A 22,903-nucleotide genomic window follows, 5' to 3' on the forward strand; every position below is an offset into this window, starting at 1 on the left:
ATGTGTGGAGTGGAGTGAGAAATGAAGAACTTCTGTGTTTTACTCTATAGACTTTAATAATATCAAATCTTACAACAACAACGTATACATTCATAGGTGCACATGTGTGTGTGTATGTGTATGTGTATGTGTGAGAGAGGCAGGTGGGGGGAGGGAGAGAGAGAAGAGGGTGAGCTCTACCCAGTATATCATTTCCCGTATTTGCTGGGAACCTTTTGGAATAAATGGATGGGACTATACTTTATTGAGAACTTACCGTATACCCTGCACATTTATATAACTCACATTATCTGTACTGCAGCTTTTTGAAGGGAGAGTTGCATGTATTTAATAGATGCAAAAAGAAGACAGGATAGACTTGACCAAGGTACCAGGATAGCCCTCCTTCCAAGAACTTTCCACTGTACTTTGGGCAGGAGCATGTAACCATTGGAAAGACAGTCGGTGCCTCTGTGCAATACACTGGGAGTTAGAGGAAAACAAGGACAGAGTGACAGCTTGCTTCAGACGTAAGGTGCTCCTGAGTTTTCAATAGGAGTGATCTTGGGTCATGTTTTCAGCTCTGCCTGCCTACTTCCTGCCTTCAGTTGGGTTCTATGTCTCTAGCATCAGCTAGTGGTTCCTGCATCCTGGGTACACTTTCTTCCCAAACCATGTCACAGAGCCCCTCCCTTCTCCCACATGAGCCTTTTTGCAGTCAGATACAGTAGATCTTCACTTCATCCCATGAAAGAAAGGCTGATAAGAGACTGACTACTTTCTACTGACTCCAATTAGCATAGTGTAACCAGGGTCATGTCATGCAAATAAGAACAAATGTATTTGGAAAAGACAAGTGAGGGAAGAGTTACCTTTGTTGCTAGACAGACCTGATTCTGAACGCCAGCTTTGCCACTTACTTGTGGTGTGACATGCTTTATTTCGTGGCTCCTCCTGTTGCTCTCTGTAAAGCAGGAATGATGATACTACCTTTTTCGTGATTAGAAAATAAACATACAAAGTGGCTAGTCAATAGCATATGCTCAATAAGTAAATACCACCATTGCCACCATTACAACCTCTCTATATTTATTGTGTTAAGTACACTGCAATTTCTAACTGTTTGTGCAGTCAGTGTATCATGGAACCTCAGAGCAGCCTAGTGGATTAATGTAGGATAGTAGTGTCTACCCCCTTTTACAGATGAGGAAACTGGAGACCAAAGAGGTAAAATGACTTGCCTGGTTCACATATATCACAAGGAACAAAGATGACATTCTACAGCTATCTTCAATTGTACAGCCTATTCTCTTGTGTCTTATTTATTACGTGCACCCTACCCTCAGTGCCTAGCAAAGGACCATGAGCAGATAGACATTCACAGAATTTCAGTTTCTGAATTGATTATTCATAGGCTAGGACCTCTGCTTTCTCTTTTCCCCCCCATGCCTCTCTAAGAGATTTCTTTCCCACTGTAAACATCCCAAATTGCAAATATTTTTTTCCACACCCCATTCAGATGCCTGTTTGGGCCATAGTGGAGCCCATCCCAGTTTCAAAGGCATGTCAAGGGCCCCTCTGCTGTCAGGATTAGGTAGAGACCAACAGAGGCTGCTAACATTGCTAATTGAACAGGAGCTGTGGCTGCTGCCCCGATGTCCGCCCCCCCCCACCCCCGCCAATGCGCTGTCCATGGTCCTGGAAGGATCACCTCTGAGCTACAAGGGCAATAAAAACCTTGTTTTTGCTACAGTCTTCAACCTTGGCCAGCAGATGCACTGGGAATAGGTTCTGGTTTGAGAAGCTAGTTGATAATTCCCTGTGAATTGGTCTGTCCTGCTTTTTAAAGTTTGTGTGTTCATGGAAAACAGTTTTTAAATTTGCTTTGTGTATGGATGTGCTCTCCGACTTCCCCCTCAACTCCTCCAAAATGTCACAGATGACTTTCCTTGAATTTACCAATTTGCAGGATTAATGTGCTTCTCTCTAGACACCTGTGCCCTAGATAGATTCCAGCCAGAAGAGCTGTATCCATTCCTAAATTCTGACCTGTTTTGCAGGCAAAGGAGGCCTCGGTTTTAGGTCAGCCCCAGTGGGGGCGTTGAGCATGCGTGCTAACTCTTGGCCCTGTTTTATCGTGCAGTTGTGTGGAGGAGTTCAAGCTGGCTCCTGATGGAAAATCCTGCCTGATGCTCTCCGATGTCTGCGAGGGCCCCAAGTGCCTCAAACCTGATTCCAAGTTCAACAACACCCTCTTTGGAGAGATGCTACATGGTTACAACAACCGGACCCAGCATGTGAACCAAGGCCAAGTCTTCCAGATGACCTTTAGGTATGGGACACACACCTGCATTTCACTCATCAAGTCACTGACCCAAAATCTGGGCAGGGGGAGGAAGCCATGGGCACCATGGGATAGAGAGGTCTATTACACTGGTCAGCATCTCCCCCAAATTACTAATGCCTGTGCATGAAGTATCAGCAGTCAGCAAAGTCCATTCCCTGAAGTTCCTTTTCCACTGACCTAGCCTTTATTTATCCCACCCTTCCATTTTCTAACTCTATCCACATATTTGCAATTCAATCTTAAATCATCCTGTAAGTACAGTTAATGGAATTTCTAATGTGATTAATCTTTCCGTCTATTAAAAATAAGTATCTTATGTAGGCTATTCAGGCAATTCAAAAATAAAGACATTTAATGAACGAGAAAATAAAATTCCCATAACCCAGAAATAGCTAGAATTAACATTTTCTTGAACATTCTTAAAACACCTCTCTCTCTCTTTCCCTCTCTATCTGTATATCAGTGTACACACACACACACACACACACCACACAAACACACAGACATGCCAACTCTCAGTAAAGCTGTTTAGGAATTGCTTTTTTTGCTCATCAGTATGTCAAAGACCTCTTTCCCTGTTAATAAATACAGAGGTGCATGTGAAATTAAAAGATTGAGACTACTCTCACATAAGAATAAACAGGACAGGGACTGGGTTGGCCAAATGTTATGAAGATTAGACATGCAGTGTACTTGTGAATGTCTTCTTGGGAGAGTTGAAGAAACTGGGGCTGTTCTATCTGGAGAAGAAAGGCCTTAGGTGGGATTTATTCATGCCTGAAAATCTGAAAACCATAAGATGGTAGCATGAGAAGAACTGTTCTGTGTATAAGAAATGATTATCTTAAAAAAAAACTATACTTTGAGACAGTTTTGCATAAAAATGTAATAGGATATTATTCCAAAGAAGGGTTCTCCCTACCATGTGAGGTCATGTCAACAAAAGTCAGAACTGGTAAGAAACATCACCGTTATAATCATCCTCGTCCTCATCCTGTCATCTAATTAATAATAATTGTAAAAATAATAATAATAATTGTGATTGTAGTAGGAGTGGCTACTCTTTATCAGGAAATACTCTATGTCAAGCTCTTTGGTAAATATTTTAAAAATAATAATAACGACTAACACTAATTTAGCACATGCTGTGGGCATTCGAAACACTTTCCATTCCTTGATTTAATGTCATCCTCACAATGGCCCCGTGAAGCAGAGGCTGTTGTCATCCCCTTTATACAGATGAGAAGTGGCAGTGTTAAATGACTTTCCCAAATCTCCCTTATAGAAAGTAAAAGAGCCAGGGTAGTACCATTTTAGCTTCACAATGAAAACCCTTTGAGATACCATGGCCTCCATTTTACAGTTGAAAAGTCAACACCAGAGAGGTAAACTGACTTTCTCCAAGTCACCATCTAGTGAGAGGGGTAGGGAGGATTCAGATGTATATCTGGCTGACTCCAAAGCCCTGCTCTTATCTTCTAATCCAACATACCTTATCACTTCCCATTTTATAGAACTAGAATGAAAATGTGAATTCCATAAAACTATTCATCTATGTAGTTATCACATGCTCGTTGAGCACCTGCTATGTCCCAGGTACCATGCTTCAGACCCTGTGGTGCTTAGACATAGTGTGTGTGTGTGTGTGTGTGTGTGTGTGTGTGTGTGTGTGTGTGTAGTCTTAGGTACTTAATTTATGGCAGGAATTATGAAGTAAAGATGCAGTGTTCCAGGTAATCAGTTAACAGTGGGATCTAATTTAGTTGGAGTAGAGTGTGTGCGTGGCGGAGGGGGAGTACATTTATCGGATTAGAAAACAGTAAGGCTCACAGTCTACCTTGCAGAGGAAGTGTTCTTTAACTAATTCCTGGAAGATGAGTTGGAGCTAGCATTGTAAAAGGTTTCAAGCAGAGACAGATATTCTAAGAAGGAAAAGAACTTGGTTGGTTTCAGGAGAGGAAGAATGTGATGTGGTTGAAGCTGAGTAAATATGGGATGTGAAGCCAGAGGGGTAAGCAGTGACAGATTATGGGGGTCTTGCAGGCAAAGTCTTTATTCTAATAGCAAAGGGGAGAACTCTTAAATGGTTAAAAGAGGGGACTATGTCATGATTGCATTGTTTTTTTTTTTTTTTTTTTGCGGTATGAGGGCCTCTCACTGTTGTGGCCTCCCCCGTTGCGGAGCACAGGCTCCGGACGCGCAGGCTCCGGACGCGCAGGCTCAGCGGCCATGGCTCACGGGCCCAGCGGCTCCGCGGCATATGGGATCCTCCCAGACCGGGGCACGAACCCGTATCCCCTGCATCGGCAGGCGGACTCTCAACCACTTGCGCCACCAGGGAGGCCCTGCATTGTATTTTTTGACTTCATGGTAGCTGTGCGGAAGTACATTGCAATGAGGGTGGAAAGGAAAACAGTGGAATGGGGTCAAGTAGGTGTCTGTTGTGGAAGCTACTTGAGAATGTTAGTGGCTTCAACCAGGATGATGGGAACACAATTGAGAAAGGGGATTGGGGGAGATATTTGCAAGGTATAATGGACAAGGGCCAGGGAACAGTTGCCGGCAAAGGGTAAGGTTGAGGGAGGATTCAAGGGTGATAGAAGTACTGGCAGCCACAGAGCAAGTTAATGGCAGAGTCGAGTCCTCCAACTCCCAGATGCTCAAGCCAAGGCTGATGCTACTTCGTTAAAAAACTCTCGGAGAGGGCTTCCCTGGTGGCGCAGTGGTTGTGAGTCTGCCTGCCGATGCAGGGGACACGGGTTCATGCCCCGGTCCGGGAAGATCCCACATGCTGCAGAGCAGCTGGGCCCGTGAGCCATGGCCACTTAGCCTGCACGTCCGGAGCCTGTGCTCCGCAACGGGAGAGGCCACAACAGTGAGAGGCCCGCGTAAACCCCCCCCCCCAAAAAAAAAAAAAACCTCTCAGAGAAATTTAAGGGCAATCTGGATGAGCTACTTTTAATTCTGATACTCTACAGTCCTGATTTTCTATAGTTTTAATAGTCTATGAAACCCTGTGTTGAGTACCATGATGGATAGAATAATGCTGCATGGAATCCAAAGGAAAACATGAATTGTCCCTGGCCTTCAAGAAAGGAATTTACACGTCTGCAAGAAGACACACACTCAATTAGAAAACAAATATGTGAACACTTAATTTGCAAAGAAACGTTCCAAATGATGCCAGTGGTTTTCAGAGTTCCCATACGAAGACTTTTGAAAGGAATTAGAAGGAATAACAAAGTGCTTCATAAAGGATGAGGCTTATGAACTGGAGTTTGAAGTGATGGCAAAGAACAGTGCCTCTTGGGAGAGAGAAGAGCTATAAAGGCATTTTCCTGTCCAGGAAGGAGCATGCAGAAGCCCAGATATATTGATAAGCGAGGGGAGTGGGAGGGACAGGAAAACAAAATCTCCAGATAGAGCCAGCTCCAAATCCTGGCCCCATCCCTGACAAGCATAATCCTACTGCCCCATCTTTCAAAAGGGGTGTTTCATCAGATACCGGTAACTGTAATAGGGCAACATTGCTTGCTTTATGTAGTTTGATTTCTCATAGCAACTATCAGAGTGACTGGCATGTGATAAGTGATCAAAGGCACTAGTTCCCATTCTCAAGTGTGAAGATTATCTTGGTCCAAAAGAAGGATCCAAATTGGGTAGTAAGGTGCTAGATCCGGAAGGGACTTCATGGAATCCCAGGATCTCATTTTCATGTGGGGAAGGGACTTGGCTAAGGTCACAAGGCAAGTCATTGCGGAGCTAGCCTATAAACTCAGATCTCCTGGTTGTCCAGCATCCTTGCCTTCCCCCCACCAACAGACTGGTTGGTAAGGAGAGCCTGGCTCCTCAAAGGCTGACCTGGGACTCTGCAGGCTCAGACAGAATTTTAGCCCCATCAGGAGTCCTCCTTCAGCCTCAAACACTCTATTTAGTGTTCCCAGCCCTTCCATCTTGGGTTGTCTCTGAATAGCTAGGGCCGATCTTCCCTGATTTGCTCAGGAAAAGCAGTATAGTCAAGAGACCACACTGTTATCTTTTGACAACAGCCTCCAGATGTAGGAAACTCCCCAGACTACCATTATATTAGAGTAGCCCATTTCACTTCAGCTCGCTCATCCTTGGCTTCAGTTAAACTTTCTTTGCAATTATTTCTGTCCCCAGACCATGTCACCTCTTGGAGCCACACGCTAAGGCAATTGACTTCCCTCTGTGGGAAGTCGAGTGGCTTCTGATGAATCTAAATTTATCTCTTTCAAGTCTCCTTTCCTGAGCCCCAGATAAAGGGGAGTCTGCGGCTCCTTTGTCCTTCAAGTTTCAGAAGGCAGGCCTGTAAGGTTCTCAGCATCAAAGGCTGTTGTCATTTCCCACCTCCTTCTCCTTCCTTGCTCTCCTCCTGCAAGTAAGCTCCGGTCCAGTCCTGCAGAGAAGCCAGCAGGCACCCCACCAGCCCCATATGCTGCATTTCCTGACAACTGCCTGGCCTGGGATTTCAAACTCTCTCCCAGCTAAAGAATCTGCTGTGCGACAGTCACAACTCTGCTTTGTACTCCCCCCTGCCCCTACCTGGATCCCCACACCTAGCAACTGCTGATAGAAGACAGGTCTGCCTCCCATGTCTTCTCTTGAATCTCTGAAAGAGCAACCTGGATTTCTGCTTTCAAAAAGCCTCACGTTTCAAATCTCTGAGCTGGACAAACTCTTAAAGATTAACAAAATTCAGACCTAACCTCTTATCGTATAGCTGGAGAAACTGAGGCCCAGGAAAGGATATTACTTGCCCAGTGCTCACCATGACTTAGGGCCCCGCTGAGACTGAAAGTTTGAGTTTGTGACTCCCAGACCAATGTTCTCCTGGTTTCTGGTTCTGTTACAAGGGACGTATGTAACTTCTCCATACTCCATATTAGTGTGTGCTAAGACGAGCCACCTGCTTCATCCCTGCTGTCAGCAGAGAGTGAGGACTCGGGTGTCTTAGGGATGCTAAATTCATAACGAAGGGGGCATCTTAGGCAAAGCCCACTTGCACGTACATGATTCTGCAGGAACTTGACCCCATTCCTGGCTATCTCCTCGGGTTGCCGCACGTAGGCTGCAGCCTGTCTCTGGGAGAGGAACATGTGGAGGCGTTTAGGACCCTGACAAGTCCAGGACTTATCCACTATGTGGGAAGATGAAGTATGGAGCAAGCTCTGAGACACAGAGAAAGATAGCGGCAGGGTGAGAGTGATGAGGAGAAGCAGTCAGAAGGACAAAGCTGAGACGTGCGGAGAGACAAGGATGGAGGAGATATGGAGAGTCAGAGCACAGAAGGAGGGATTGCCAGGCACAGAAAGGGTTAAAGAGATACAGAGTAGTGACAAGGGTTAAAGAGATAAGGAGGTAGATGGTGAAAGGTAGGGGAGCCGGGAAGGAGTGAAAGATGAAAGTCTTGTTCTGTAAATAAGCTCATTTGTATCATTTTTTTAGATTCCATATATAAGCAATACCATATGATATTTGTCTTTCTCTGTCTGGCTTACTTCACTTAGTATGATAATCTCCATCCATCCATGGTGCTGCAAATGGCATTATTTCATTCTTTTTAATGGCTGAGTAATAGTCCATTGTATATATGTAAAATGAGCTTATTTACAAAACAGAAACAGACTCACAGACTTAGAAAAAAATTTATGGTTAACAAAGGGGAAAGGCAGGGGGAAGGGATAAATTGGGAGTTGGGGATTGACATATACACACTACTATATATAAAATAGATAATCAACAAGGTCCTACTGTATAGCACAGGGAACTCTGCCCAATATTCTGTGATAACATAAGTGGGAAAAGAATTTGTAAAAGAATAGATACATGTATATATACATATATGTATATATGTACTAAGAAAAAAAAAAGAAACATGAAAGGCTTGAAGGAGGGACCTAAAGTGATAGAGAAAGAAGGACACAGAGTTTACAGTGAAGTCACAATATAATTTATTCCCAGGAGGGAGTAAGGGTTGTTTTAAGAGACTGGGTGGTGCCCGGAGAGAGCTCTGGATTAGGAGTTGTGTTCAGATGGATTATGAATGCACATAAAAGCCTTTGGTAAAATGCCAAGTTCTGTGCAAATGTGAAAAGTCAAAGATCTCACTTCTGAATTGCCCCCAAACGCAGTAAATGATGTCAGGCTTTGCTGTTTCTAATCCCTTCCTGTGAACTGTGTTGGTCTTAATGACCCATGCAGGATCACCATCAGAATTCCCTTCCCTTGGGCTTCCCTGGTGGCGCAGTGGTTGAGAGTCCGCCTGCCGATGCAGGGGACGCGGGTTCGAGCCCTGGTCTGGGAAGATTCCCACATGCCGTGGAGCAACTAGCCCCGTGAGCCACAATTACTGAGCCTGCGCGTCTGGAGCCTGTGCGCCGCAGCAAGAGAGGCCGCGATAGTGAGAGGCCCGTGCAGCGTGATGAGGGGTGGCCCCCACTTGCCACAACTAGAGAAAGCCCTCGCACAGAAATGAAGAGCCAACGCAGCCAAAAATAAATAAATAAATAAATAAAAATAGAGCCACTATATGACCCGGCAATCCCACTCCCGGGCATATATCTGGAGAAAACCATTATTAAAAAAAAAAAAAAAAAAAAAAAGAATTCCCTTCCCTTAACTCTTGATCAAGGAGGGATTGGCACAGACTGTTGGAGTGAGATAAACTCATCAGAGGTTGGTGGTATTTGCTGTTTTGTTTGTTCATTTGTATTTTACTTCCCTCCCTCTCCCATCCTTATCCATCCTACCTCATTTTTATAAGAAAGAAAGGTCAACTTTGCTTATAGATTGCAGAGATTTAGATAAACATCAGTCAAGAACTATTATTGAGCCTGGAGTCTCAGAAACTGCACTGAGAAGTTGCTTGGGAATGGGGGCTGAGCGAATACAATGGTGGATTTTGCAAAAGCCTCATCGAAAAGACTGTTCTACCAGCCACAGACCTTTACTCATAGGCCTTCACAAATGACCTACAAAGAATGTAAGGTGCTCATGAAAAATTTACTAGAAAGGCGCTTGCCAGCCTGGTTTGTTTATCAGATGTGCGTGTTGTACCGCATAAGAGGACGGTCTTGGGTAAGATGTGGGATTCAGGATGAGGCCCCACCAGCCCACGCCTGGTGAGACAGAGGGATCCTCTTGACAGATTTGAGGAAAGCTGGCTTTCACCCACTTGTTCCCCCGCTTGAAGGTCCTGAGTCACATCTTATTCAGTTGCTCCAAAGCTATGGTTTTTCTGCTGCTTTCCTGGGACGTGGTTAATTGTACACGCTGCTTCTGTATCATTCCCTGTTTTCTACACTTTAATCATGTGTGTACGTTTTTGTGTGCTGGGTCCTATACTACATACTTTGTTTTCTCACTTAGTCTTTCCAAGACCTGTTGCAAAGTAGCTCTTAACAACTGGGTTTTACAAAAAAGGAAATGAATGTGTCAACCAGACTGCATTAAGCTTTGTCTTGATGACACACAACTTCAAAACTACAGTGGGTTCACAGGAAAGTGTGTGTGTTGCTCATACCACATGCTGCGGACAGAATCACAGTGGTTCTGCTCACCCTGGTGTTTGGGAATCTGGGCTGACAGAGCATCGTCTTCCATGTGCTTCCGTGAACGCTATCGTAGTGGGGAGGGAACTTGACTCTCATTACTTCCTCCTAGAGGTGACATTCTGCTCACATTGCATTGGTCAAATCAAATCTCATGGTCATGGTGCCCCTCCAAGGGTTGAGCTGAGATGTGAAATCCTGTTATGTGCAGAGAAGCAGAGACCCAGAAATATGTGGGACATCAATACTGTTTACCACACTGAGGCACAGAGATGTTAGGCTAACTAGCCTGACAGTCATATGGCTAAAAACTGACAGCACATGGGTCAAACAACAAAAGTGCCTCCCAGGCTCCTGGGATACCCCTACTTCATATCACCACCTCTGAGAACTGTAATTAGACTAATGTTCTCTTCTTGTCAGTTTCCTTCATTCAATCCCAAGGAACGATAGACTTTATAGATGGGAGAACCTTGGAGAACAGTTTGTACAACCCCCTCCATTTGTAGATGAGATGCCCAAGGCTCACGGTTTTTAAGTGAATTATCTAAAATCCCATATAACTAGTAAATAAATAAGGCAGGCCTCCAACCCCCAGTCTATTGGTCTTCTCTGTATTCACTTGGAAGACTTAGGGAAATAGCATCCAACTCCCACACTGTACAGATGGTAACACCAAAACCAAGGTTCCATAATTAACAGCAGAGACAGGCAGGGAAGCTGTTTTTCTAAACTCTTAGGCCTGAGTGTTTTGTAGTATACCACGATCTTATTGTAAAAAAGAAAGCAAAGGAGGCAGGCAGGTAGTGGAGAAATTATCAATCAAAAGTAGCATTAGCTTTTGATTTTCAAGGACATTCCCAGCGTCTCTATGTAGTAATATTCCAGCTCTTGGCAAAATCTTCAGCTAACCACCTAGAGGCACAGCTGCAGGCTACCTTCTCTGGGGGATCAATGGTGAGATCTTTGAAGTGGATTGAGTGACAGAAGTTGGAGGCTGGATCACAGGAGTCAGGGGGCAAGTTTCCCTGGGGTCCTGACTCCTGGGCTGACTGTGAAGAATCTCCTTCCTGTGTGTCCATTTTTCCAAGGTTTCCTAACATCATCCACAGGAGTCAAACCCAATATGTCCAGTGTACCTTAGGTCCTGGAGTCAGAAAGTCTTCATTCCTCTTCTACCACTTCTACCACTCTTGGCCATTCCCCGCCTTCTGACTTCTGTTGTCTCTTCTGTATATTAAAGTGAGGGCAGAGCTCAGACAAAGACTGAGGGCTTCTGACCTAGAATACAGCACTCTTTTTACTCAACTGCCATGGCCAGGGGCCTAGTGAAGCCTTTCCTACTTACCTGATCATAAGAATCATCTAGGGCTATGCCACGACCCACCAATCTTTCCCCCCACCCCCGCCAGATAAGGGGCCTGGGAAAATGAATTTCCACTGCATTCCCAGGTGGTTCACATTATCCAGCATTTTGGAGGTACAGTGGCCTGATGTCTAAGATGCGAGGCTCTAGAGTCCGAGTTCTAACTTGCCACTAACCAGTTGTCTGACCTTGGGCACATTAGCTCATTAAGCTCACTTTCCTCATCTCTAAATTACGAATAATAACAAGACCCACTTCCTGGTGGTGTTGTGGTGATTAAGTGAGATTGGCCCCTGTTTCATCCCTATTCTCAGCAGACAGGGAGGATCCTGGTGCCATAGCGGGCGGCCAAGCCAATAACTAAGGAGGAATCTTAGGCAAAGGCCATCCTTGTGTGCATGATTCTGCGGGAACTTGATCCCATTCTTGGCTGTGACCCAACACAGGGTGTCAGGATGCCACCATCAGAAGTAACAGGACCCAAATCCCACCTCTGCCGTTTCCTAGCTGTATGGGTTTGGACAAATCCTAATCTCTCTGAACCTCAAGATCGTCAACTGTAAAGTGGGTTTTACCCCAAAATATCCTCAGAGAGCTATGGTAAGGATTTAACAGTCTAATAAGCAAGGGTCCTAGATCAGTAGGCTTTCAGTAAACATTGTTTTCTTTTCCTTCAATTGTATTCCTCTCCCCGTAGTTCTAGAAGCCACATGGTTAATGAAGATGTATTCTGTTGCATCCCCCCAGATCTCATCTCTGGACTGGAGTCATGGTCATCCTCCCAACTTCCTCCAACTAACACATGTTTTGGTGAATACATTGCTTTGGTGAAATGCCCAGGGTAGAGACAGAAATGTAGCCCTTCTTGCTCTATGGGTCTGTTGGAGGTGGACAACTCAGCCAGCAATGTGGGATGGGGCAGCAGCCAAGGTCACCTTCTTGTGGGAGTGTTTATCCCAGCCTTTGGAGAGATATAATCTCGCTGATGTGTTGTATCACCTGTGTCCTATAGGGTAGCCTGCTTTGTCTGAATGACCTACAGTGAAATACATCTAATTAGCAATGTGACATTTAGATGCTCATGTGTGCTATGTGGAATTTGATAGCCTGGGCCCAGATCCAAAAGTTTCAGAACTATATTAATCTACCACCTCTAGGGTGATATTAAAAATATTTAATGATCAGCATAGAAGTGGCATTGACCAATCAAAGAGGATGTCCATCCAAACAGAATGAAGGTTTAGCTGTAAGCCCTTCTGGACCTCACATCAGTCTTGCTCACCTTCCACCTTTCCTGATTTCCTCCCCCTCTTATCAACTCATCACATCCTCTGGTACATTTCCTCAACACCTTTAAGCATGACTGATATTGGAAAACTATTTTTTCTTTTCTTTTTTATTTATTATTATTATTATTATTATTTTTTGCGGTACGCGGGCCTCTCACTGTTGTGGCCTCTCCCATTGCGGAGCACAGGCTCCGGACGCACAGGCTCAGCGGCCATGGCTCACGGGCCCAGCCGCTCCGCGGCATGTGGGATCCTCCCGGACCAGGGCACGAACCCGTGTCCCCTGCATCGGCAGGCGGACTCTCAACCACTGCGCCACCAGGGAAGCCCTGTTTCTTTTCTTTTTAAAGCCTGTTTCTGAGGGGCAAAGGCAGATGTTTCTCCCATGACACATGTGGACAGAGCAGATTGCCTATCATACTTCTTACATGAGAAAACTGAAGCTCAGAAAGGTGAGGCGTGGCATCCAAAGCGCCATGTGCATATGGTCTAAAACCATCTGATCCTCAAGGAGCAGGAAAGCAAATAATAGCTCATCATCATCATTATACACAAAACCTCTATCTAAAGGTAGGAATTTTCCATACGTCTGCTTATAGCCAGAACTCAATACACATGAAATACACTAGTGCTTCTCAAACGCTCATGTGCATACAGATCGCCAGGGTATCCTGCTAAAATACAGGCTGTGGTTCAGTGGGTTGTGAGTAAGGCCTGAGACTCTGCATTTCAAATATACTCCTGGGTCTGAGCACCAGTTTGAATAGCAAAGTGTTAAACTGAACTTTATGCTAGATGTGAGCCCAGGTTAGGCCTGAGAATGGAAAAGGATGGTTTCCCCTCCATGTGCCTGTTTGAAAGCAGCAACTGAGTCCCAAGTCCAGTGGCACAAGGGCACCATGGTGTCCCAAAGGAGTCTCCCCTCAGAGTGACCAAGTGCAGAGACGGTTTTGGATTTGCAGCAGCCAGGGCGGACAGTGCTGTCCTGCAATTCAACAGGCCCCTAGTGCATAATGTAGCACAATTCATTCTCTGCATCCATTCGTCTGCTCTGCTCACTGTTGGGTACAAGGACACTGAGCATCAGTACCGATCGGGGAGGCACTTATCCTGACTCCAGTGTCCTGAAGCTGCAGCTGGGTGCCCAGATCATAGCCTCCTCCGTCTGCCCACACTACAATTCCAGCCATCATTGGATGCCGTGGAAGGTGCTTTCCAGTGGAGAGCTGGGCTACAGTCTGCATTAGATCAAAGGTGGAAGCCAGACTCCTAGAAAATCAGTGAGAAATCCGTTTGGGAGGGGACATTGGTCTGGGTGAAGCTTTATTTTTCTTAAGTGCTGAGACCAAAATCTCATACCGTCAAGGCTCATTAGTTTAATTGGGGACAGAGGAAAGTAGTAAAATTAAGACCTAGTGAAAGATGCTTTTTATTTATTTATTTTTGTGAGAAGCAGGGAATTGTGATCCATTTTTAAACAAGGATTCTCTCATCTCCCTCCCTAATTATAGTAAGAGAAGAAAGAAAAATAGCTACTTTATTTTTAAAAACATTTTGTTCTCAATGTTCACATCTCTAAATATTCCAAGCATGGTCATTTTATGAGGAAAACAATTTATACACAGCATATTTTGAATGTTCTCCAACTAACCTAAAGACGTAACTGTAATCTGCAAAAGGTACTAAAACAACAAAAGTAACCAACCAGGTCTGTTTCACTTCTCTTCTCAGTTTTCTACCTAACCCCCACTCCTTTTGGTTTTGTTTTTAATATTGTCTTCAAAATCCCTGACTACATTCTTTCTCTCGGAGTCGGGAGCCTATCCGAATCATGGAGGCATCTGAAGCAGAGACATTTTTTTAAGGAACCTCAATTTCATTACATTCAAATGCAGGCAGTAACTCACGCAGGTCGAAGCACTCAGAAGGAAAAGTCTGGAGGGAACCTTCAGAGCAGATAAGGATAGATTGTAATTAGCACAGTAATTGTAATTAGCACAGTGATTGTTTGTTCATAATGGGTGCTTCCAAAGTGACTTCAGGCGGTTTGTTCTCTTAAATATCTTCTGCCATTACTCCCCCCACGGTGATCTTGTTTACACTGCTAATGTAATAATGTGCTTAGCAATCTCTTATAAATAAACACTCCAAAGGTACAAGCCAGACTAGCCCCTAGCCAAGCATTATACATCCTTAATTAATGGAGTCCACAGCACTGAAATTTACTATATTTGCATTATGCTAAGGCAATAACTGTATATTACTCTCTGAAGAAATCACACTTCAGAAGTCCTTTGTTGTTATTGTCGTTCTGTTAATTACAAGAGGGAATGGGATGTCACCATAGGACTGCACTTGAGGTCAGAGATTCCAGGCCTGGCTTTACCACTTATTCTCATTTGTTATTTAACAAGTTTTCATTAAATAACCCCTCTGATGTATTAAGCATTGAGGATGAAAAAATGGAGACAGACCAGGTCCCTACTCTGATGTAGATGGACCACTGGTCCAACCTCGGTGTGGTAAGCAGCAGGGAAGACTTTTTGAAAGAGATGCTGGCTGAAACCTGGAGGGTGTGATGACCAGTTAGCTAGGTGGGAGAGTGCACCAGGCAAGTAAGAGCACAGAGCATCTGCAGACATGAACATCAGGGTGGATCATGAGGAAGGTGAGGGGATGGGATTGTAGAGATAAACCATGATGAAGGATGGACCTTCAATCAGGAAGGGTTATTTAAGCACCACAGTAATGGGACCATTGCTGGCTGTAAGACTCTGCACTGTCTTCGAATCTTTCTGAGCCCAGTCTGCTCATCACTAAATCAGGGAACGTAATAGTACCAATCCCATAGGAGAATTATGGTGGGGGGGTGGAGAGGTGATGAGAAAAGTCAGGTTAAAATGCTCTGTAAAGTGTAAAGACATGTGCAAATGTTAGTGACATTTTCCTAACATGAATCTGAGCATCTGTGAGATACCACTTACTCCAAAATTATGTGCTGGAGTGTGCGTCCTGGCACATTTGAGATCATGTGAGATGCAAATTCACCAGCATTACTTTCTTTGTATTCCTTCCAGAGAAATGAAAAAGTAAGTCTATTCTAAGCTCACGTTAATAAGCCTATGCATGTGAATCAAGAAAATTAATTTTTAGGGAAACATTTCCATTTCAGGGAGATGCCCTGAATAGAAATGTATTTAGTAACAATTCTGATGAAAGATATGATCACAGTTTATTAGATGTGAATTAATACAGAAAGCTCCAAGGGCAGTGGCTGGGGTTTTATGTAACATCACCACTGAAAAATTACTATTACTGATAATGTAGTGGAACACCTCAAAGGTGGCTTTTAAGAGTCCAAAATGAGCATTTATTTTTATGTCTCATAAGATGCTCAGAGGTGCCCGTTAAGTGGGCAATTAATTAGCAGGCACAAGCCAGGTGCCTGTGACGCAGGCATTCAGTGCATCCCTTACCCCTGTGAAAGAGCCTTAATCCCTGAAGCAGCCAGCCGCCTCTCCATCCTCTGCCAGTGTCCTAGTGCTGTGACCTTGAATCTATTTAGCTTGTGTTGAATGCTTTCTAGCGTAAGAGGAAAGAAATAGGATAAAGGGGTTGGTCTTCCTCGCCATCTCATAACTCAGAGAACTAAAGTTACACCAAGGGATACCCTTCCAAGTTTCTGTTAATTAGCAAACTACTTCTAAGGAGTTAGTGAGGACCCAGCCACCGGAAAGATACAAGCCCAGAAGCTATACAGGCATCTTGCAGCCATACTTGCAAAGGAGAAAGAAACCTAGCTTGAAATTAAACTAAATTGCAATTAAATTCTCCTTCAGCCTTGTGATTCAACCAATAAATATATATTGAGTACTTATTATGTGCCAAGTTCTGGAGATGCAAGCTGAACAAGACTCACAGAGTCAAACATTGGTGTAAAGGCAAAAAGAATGTTCTTCTCCTTGGTATTATCTAAGGCTGTGTTTCTTAATTTTTTCCTTTCTCAAGGACCCGAGAGCCATCTCTTTGAAATGTAATCATCAATGAAGAAAGCAGAGAAATACATTTGCAAGTTCAGACATCACTGCACTGTATGGGGCATGTCCCCTGGTTCACCTCCCCTTTGAAGTCCTCCAGGACTTTTCTACTTGCTCAGCCCAGCCTTAAAAACCCCTCCTGCTCTCTGTTTCAGTGAAATCGAGTTCAGACCTCTCAACCCTATTGCCATAACCTTGAATAAAATCAGTTATTCACATTAGTTTTTACCCAGTGTCCTTTTTTTCTGTTCCAGGATCTGATCCAGTGCTCTGTTAGAGCAAAATGGCACTGGGCAATGTCAAACAGTCAAGCAAGACTTTATTCGAGGCTATTGCAATAAGGGGAGGGAGGTCTGGACTCAATTCCATTGAAACAAAGGATTTTTTTTTTTTTCCTTTTTGCGTTATGTGGGCCTCTCACTGTTGTGGCCTCTCCCGTTGCGGAGCACAGGCTCCGGATGCGCAGGCCCAGCGGCCATGGCTCACGGGCCCAGCCGCTCCGCGGCATATGGGATCCTCCCAGACCGGGGCACGAACCCGTATCCCCTGCATCGGCAGGCGGACTCTCAACCACTGCGCCACCAGGGAGGCCCCGAAACAAAGGATTTTTAATGCTGGGCTATGGGAGTGGAAAGGCCCTGGAGGACTTCAGGGGGAGGTGGACCAGTGGGATGTGCCCACACAGTGTAGTGATGTCTGAATTCAAAGATGTATTTCTCTGCTTTCTTCATTGATGATTACATTCAAAGAGATGGCTCCCAGATCCTTGAGAAAGTCACCCCTGGGTTATAAAACTGGCAAGAGGCTTTTAAAAAGATTAACATGTTACAGGGCAGAGAAGGAATTTACAGTGACAAGTTTTCTAAAGGAAATGCTCTAAGAAAAGGGAGGTCAGGGACCTGGAGTCGGGAAGAAGCTTGCCTGAAGTTTGACCAAGCTGGGCAAACCTTAAGCCAGCTTAGTTATTAGCTTACCTTGAGTTGTTTGTCTCCTTAGGCTCCTCTTGGCTGTGACATTGGGGTAGGCTGATTGTTTTACTTGATTCTTTATAGGCATTCAATTTACGAAGTTCAAGAACAAAAGCAGTTTAAGAGACACCCAGTGAGGAGTGGTTCTCCTTTCCCTGTTTCTCTGTATTCCTTTTCTCCTACCTCCTCTCCAGTTTTATTCATTTACTGGGTATTTTTCCAGTGTTTCTTTATATAAATTCAAGCAAATTAAATAGCATTCTCTCCTTTCTCTCACAAAAGGTGCATAAAATATATTGTTTTTCACCACCCTCACTTATTTATATCTCTTAAAGATCTCTCCACAGACAATAAATTTTTCAGTAATGACACAGATCATTCTAGTGCTGGGGTTTGGGATCCCATTGGTAAATGCCATGCCACCATGGAAAAAGTAGGGGCCCCAGGGAAATGGAGTGACCTGGGTTTTGGAGATGAGTGATTCCACCTCTTGGGCCTCACACAGGTGATGTCACTTGTCTTGGCCTAATCTCCTCATAGGTAAAATAAGCATCCTTACATCTCATTATGTTGTTGTGAGAAAACTAAGATAAGAATTTTGAGGAGCCTGATCCCAGTAAAAGTAACAGTAGTGGTAGTCGTAACAATAATAGCAATAACAAACATAGACGGTATTTACCTCCCACCAAGTACCACTGTATCTTCATTCAATCAAAAATAGTTATTAAGTACCTATTACATGCCACTCATGGTTCTAGGGTACCAGGACTACAAAGGTGAACAAAACTCATAAAAACCCTGGCCCCATGAGTTGTATTCTAGTGTGGAAGACAATCAATCAATAAATATGTACTATGTCAAGTGTGTGCACTATGGAGGAAAGCAGGAGAAGGAGGCTAGGCTGCACAGGGAAGATCTTCTCTTTGCTAAGGTGACATCTGTGCAGAGATCTTAGGCAGTGAGTCTTGCAGATATGCAGGGACAAGCTTCCAAGCAGAGGGCACAGTAAGTTCACAGAACCTTCACATGTTCCATGGACAAAAAGGAGCCCAGAGGTGGATGGAAAATAGTGAAAGAGCAGGCGAATGGTAGGAGAAAAGGTTATAAATACAAAGGTAATGGACGTCAAGAGGGGCAGTGTGACAATTTGTACAGGGTCCTATGAGTCACGTAGTACAGTACTTTGGACTTTACTCTGAGTGAGAAGAGAAAGAAGCCAGCACATGGATTGAGCAGAAGAGGGCTATAATATCACTCATATTTTTAAAAGACCACTCCATCTGGGGTGTGAAGAATAGACTTCAGCGGGCAGGGTGGGAGCAGGGAAAGCAGTTCTGAGCTTTTGCAGTGGCTCAGGTGAAAGACAACGTAGCCTGGTTGTAGGTGTCCACATGGTGAGAGGTGGACAGGTTCCGGGTGTATCTTCAAGGTAGAGCAACAGAATTTACTGATGGGGGAAAGAAAGGAGGGAGGCAAGGGAGGCTCCCTGCTTCTAGCTTGAGCAGTTGGACAGAAGGAAGCACCATCGGTGGAGACGCTAGGGACCACAGTAGAAGCGGGCATAAAGGAGGGGAGTAGAAATAGAAATTTGTTTGTGATCATGTTAAAAAATTAAACTTGATTATGAAAACTTCCCGTCACTTATAGCAATAGACAATAGTGTAATAAAACCCAAGGTACTCATCACCCTGCTTCAGTCACCATCATCTGGTTATGTCTAACATATATATCCTTATGGAGATGTCAGAAAGCCAGTAGGATATACAATCCAGCAGAAGACAGACCAGACTTGAAATGCACATTTCAGATTATTTAGCCTATAGATGGTATAAAAGTAATGAGAAGAGACAACTTCACCAGGCAGGTGCTAGAGAAGGGGAGAACCGAAGTCCCCAGCCCAGGGGCTCCTGTCCTGGAGGTCAGAGGGATGCAGAGCCGCCAGCACTGGAGGCTGGCGAGGAGCCCCCAGTAGCATAAGAGGAGAAGCCGGGATTAGTCCTGCCCCGTGTACACCCGCTCAGCTCTTACAGCAGTGTGACATTCACTTTCTTAATGTCATCCAGCTTTTAAATGGTGGAGCCAGGACTGGGATGTAGGCAGTCTGGCTCCAAACCAGTGCTCAAATATCCATCTCCCCCATCCCTTCCACCACAGAGCCACCCACTGCTGTCCCCCCGTAACACTGTGCTAGACTGAGGGACTTGATGGTGGTGGCACTAGGGGACAGGGAGAATGTTATAAAAACATCCACGTTAAAAGTTAGCTAACAATGCAGAACATTCTGTGTGTGATCGACCAACAGATTATCTTAGTCAATAATTCAGCGCTGGGCTTCCCTGGTGGCGCAGTGGTTGAGAGTCCGCCTGCCAATGCAGGGGACACGGGTTTGTGCCCCGGTCTGGGAAGATCCCACATGCCGCGGAGCGGCTGGGCCCGTGAGCCATGGCCGCTGAGCCTGCGCGTCTGGAGCCTGTGCTCCGCAACGGGAGAGGCCACAACAGTGAGAGGCCCGCGTACCGCAAAAAATAATAATAAAAATAAAAAAATAATAATAATTCAACGCTGCCTAATATTAACGATGATAATAATTGCTATTTACTGAGCACGTATCTGTGGGTCAGGCACTCTGTGAAGTGCTTCGAATGCTGTATCTTCTTTAATCCTCACAACAAGTTTATGGAGATGAACCAATGTTATATCCATTCTGCATACAAAGACACGGAGGTAACAGAGCTTAGAAAGTGGTGGCAAGGGATCTGCTCTGTTCCACTGATGGGTCTATGATTGCATTATTCAGAAGAAAATGAGGGAAGAAAGGGCAACATAGTGGGTTCAAATCCTAGCTCTCTGCGATGTGGTCTTGGTCATTCAACCACCCAGCCTCAGTTTCCTTATCCGTGAAAATGTAATGAAAAAAAATCCTATGTCTGGTCCTTGTACCCTCTTTCCTCTGAAATACTTGTAGATATCCAAATAAGTTAATATTTGTGTGATTCTTTATTTAATGTCTACCTTCCCTATTGAAATGAGGCCTGGAACCATTGTTGAATGTTCATGCTAAGTCCCCAAGACCTAGCAAAGTGTCTACATGCCTAAGGTCTCAAAAAATGGTAGCTGTAACCTACAAGCTGATTTAGTTTTTAAAGTCTGTGGGTAAAGTATATGAGATTTGTGGGTCAGAGTAGCTTTTACGCCCACCCAAGACTGGGAACTTCGCTCATTCTTTACACCCTGTACTCCTTTATATTTCAGTTTTCCTCTGTGAAGCTGAGGCCGTAGCATAGTTTAATGATGAGACTGTGGCTTCGGACTCAGGCAGACCTGGAATTGAATTCAGCCTCTGTTGCTATTAGCTGTGTGACCTTGGTCAAGTCACCTGACCTCTCTGAACTTCATTGTCCTCATTTGTACAAGGTGATTATATTAGCTACCTCATTGGCCAGGTGGTTAAATAGTATGTGTTGTTTAAATCAACTGACCCATGGTAGATGCTTAGTATTGGCTACTTATTTCTCCTCATCCTCAAGGAAGAAACCATGTTTATTTATTGTATGCCCAGTGATAAAAATAAAGAGGCCTTAATGCATAGGAAGTGATTAACAAGTGGGAAGGCAGGAAGAAAGAAAAGAAAGGGAGGGAAAGCAGAGAAGGAGGAAGAGAGGAAAAGAAGTCAGAAAAGGTTCTGTAAGCTTGTCATTAGGACTAGTTTTTAAAAAGAACCTATTTCATTCATTCATTGAACAGATATCCTGCACTTAATAAATTTTAATCACTGTCCTAAGTGATGGAGATACAGAGAGAGCCAGACAGTGGCCGCATGTACCCATATTTGTAGGGTGACCATACATTCCATTTTGACTAGGACAATTCTCGTTTATGCCTGTTGTCCCAGAGTCCTGTCTACTTTAGCATTTATCCCTGGACAAAAGTCACCTGGATTAGAGGATAAATTATATAGTCACTCTACCTACTGAGTTCATAGATAACAAAGGAAAGATGCTTATTCAAATGTAATTCAATCAAGCGAGTTGTGCACTGTGGCGTTTGCAAGTCAGGGAGCTCTTAGAGCAAACATCTGGGACCCACATGGGGGCTTAGGAGTCCAGGGAGGTGCTCCTCAGGAAGTAATGTTTATGATGAAAAATGAAGGGTGAGTAAGCGGTTATTAGGTAAAGGGAAAGAAGGGAACAGACTATGGTGAGCTGGTAAGAGTTGGTACACAGAGCATATTGCTTCAAATATAAAGACTAAAGGGAATTCAGCCTGGTGTTCAGAAAGTGGCCAGCATGTGGCGGGGGGCGGGGGGGCGGTGTCTCTTTCCTGGTCTTCATTCACTTAGTAGGTCCCTAAAGTGGGGAAGCACCTCTCTGCCTGTCTTTGCCATCCTGCCGTGGGTGGCAATCCCCAGAAAGATGGAAGAAGAATGGAAGTTTATGGAACTCGCACTCCTGGCTTGGCCCAAAGGGACCTGTCACAGAGGTGCCACAAAAGGCAAAGAATGCCTGTCTCCCCCAAATTAGCTTTTCCTGGAAAGACAGAGGGGAAGCTTTTGTTCCGACAAAGTTATATTAATATTGTCAAGTTGGTGCACTGGGTCGCTGAACTGGTACTTGGGGACTGTCACAACATTGATGGGGACTTCGGCGAGTTAATTTTAAATCTGTCACTTCACTCTTCTGTGACTTCTGCTCCTTAATGAAACTCCACAGTGATCGTGGGCTCAGCTGACAGCTGGAGAGTGATCGTCGAGTCTGAAACTGGCGTGGAATGATTCTTTCTCCTCTCCCTCTCTCCTCCTGCCCCCTCCTCCTCTCCCTTCCCCACATCCTAGGTTGCCAACGGGAAGTGAGAAATCCCTCCTCTTATAAAGGCAATCCCATTGTTGGGGGCCGCATGAAGTCCCGGAAAGGGTACAGGCTTTGAGGTTAGACCAACTGGGGTGTGAATACTGATTCTGCCACTGACTAGCTGTGTGGACCTGTAAAAGCCACTTGAGGTATCTGATCCTCTTGTTCCTCTGGCTGTTGTAATCTAAAATTCTACATGTCAAAACACCTGCTACAATTTACCACCTGCCGGGTCCCTTTCTTCCCTTCAGCAACATGAGGGACGTGAACTGTAGGTATCTGGCCCTGGACTCCAGGGACAAGTGAGCCAGAAGCTATCCCTCTCTACACACCTTTAGTAGATCCAATGCTCAGGCGGTGTCAAGAAGAACCCATGGAGGAATCAAAAGGAAGGCAATGATTAAAAATGTGCAGCACTTTTGAGAGCCCCAATGAGTTTCTAATGAGCTTTTTGCACAACAGACTAATAACAGTTCTAATAAAACCCACCCTGCTC

At 44.6% G+C, this 22,903-nt stretch overlaps 1 protein-coding gene across 4 annotated transcripts in view; it reads left to right on the plus strand.

Moving 5' to 3' along the window:
- ASTN2 (astrotactin 2) overlaps positions 1–22,903 on the plus strand; it is a 927,905-nt gene that overhangs the window by 599,372 nt on the left and 305,630 nt on the right. For all 4 annotated transcript variants that reach the window (XM_060101146.1, XM_060101145.1, XM_060101147.1 and 1 more), the window contains one exon: positions 2,123–2,311. In XM_060101146.1, the coding sequence (XP_059957129.1) occupies positions 2,123–2,311 (189 nt within the window). The remainder of the gene's footprint in view (positions 1–2,122; positions 2,312–22,903) is intronic.

This window comes from Mesoplodon densirostris, chromosome 6 (assembly GCF_025265405.1).
Source record: "Mesoplodon densirostris isolate mMesDen1 chromosome 6, mMesDen1 primary haplotype, whole genome shotgun sequence".
Classification (NCBI taxonomy): domain Eukaryota; kingdom Metazoa; phylum Chordata; class Mammalia; order Artiodactyla; family Ziphiidae; genus Mesoplodon; species Mesoplodon densirostris.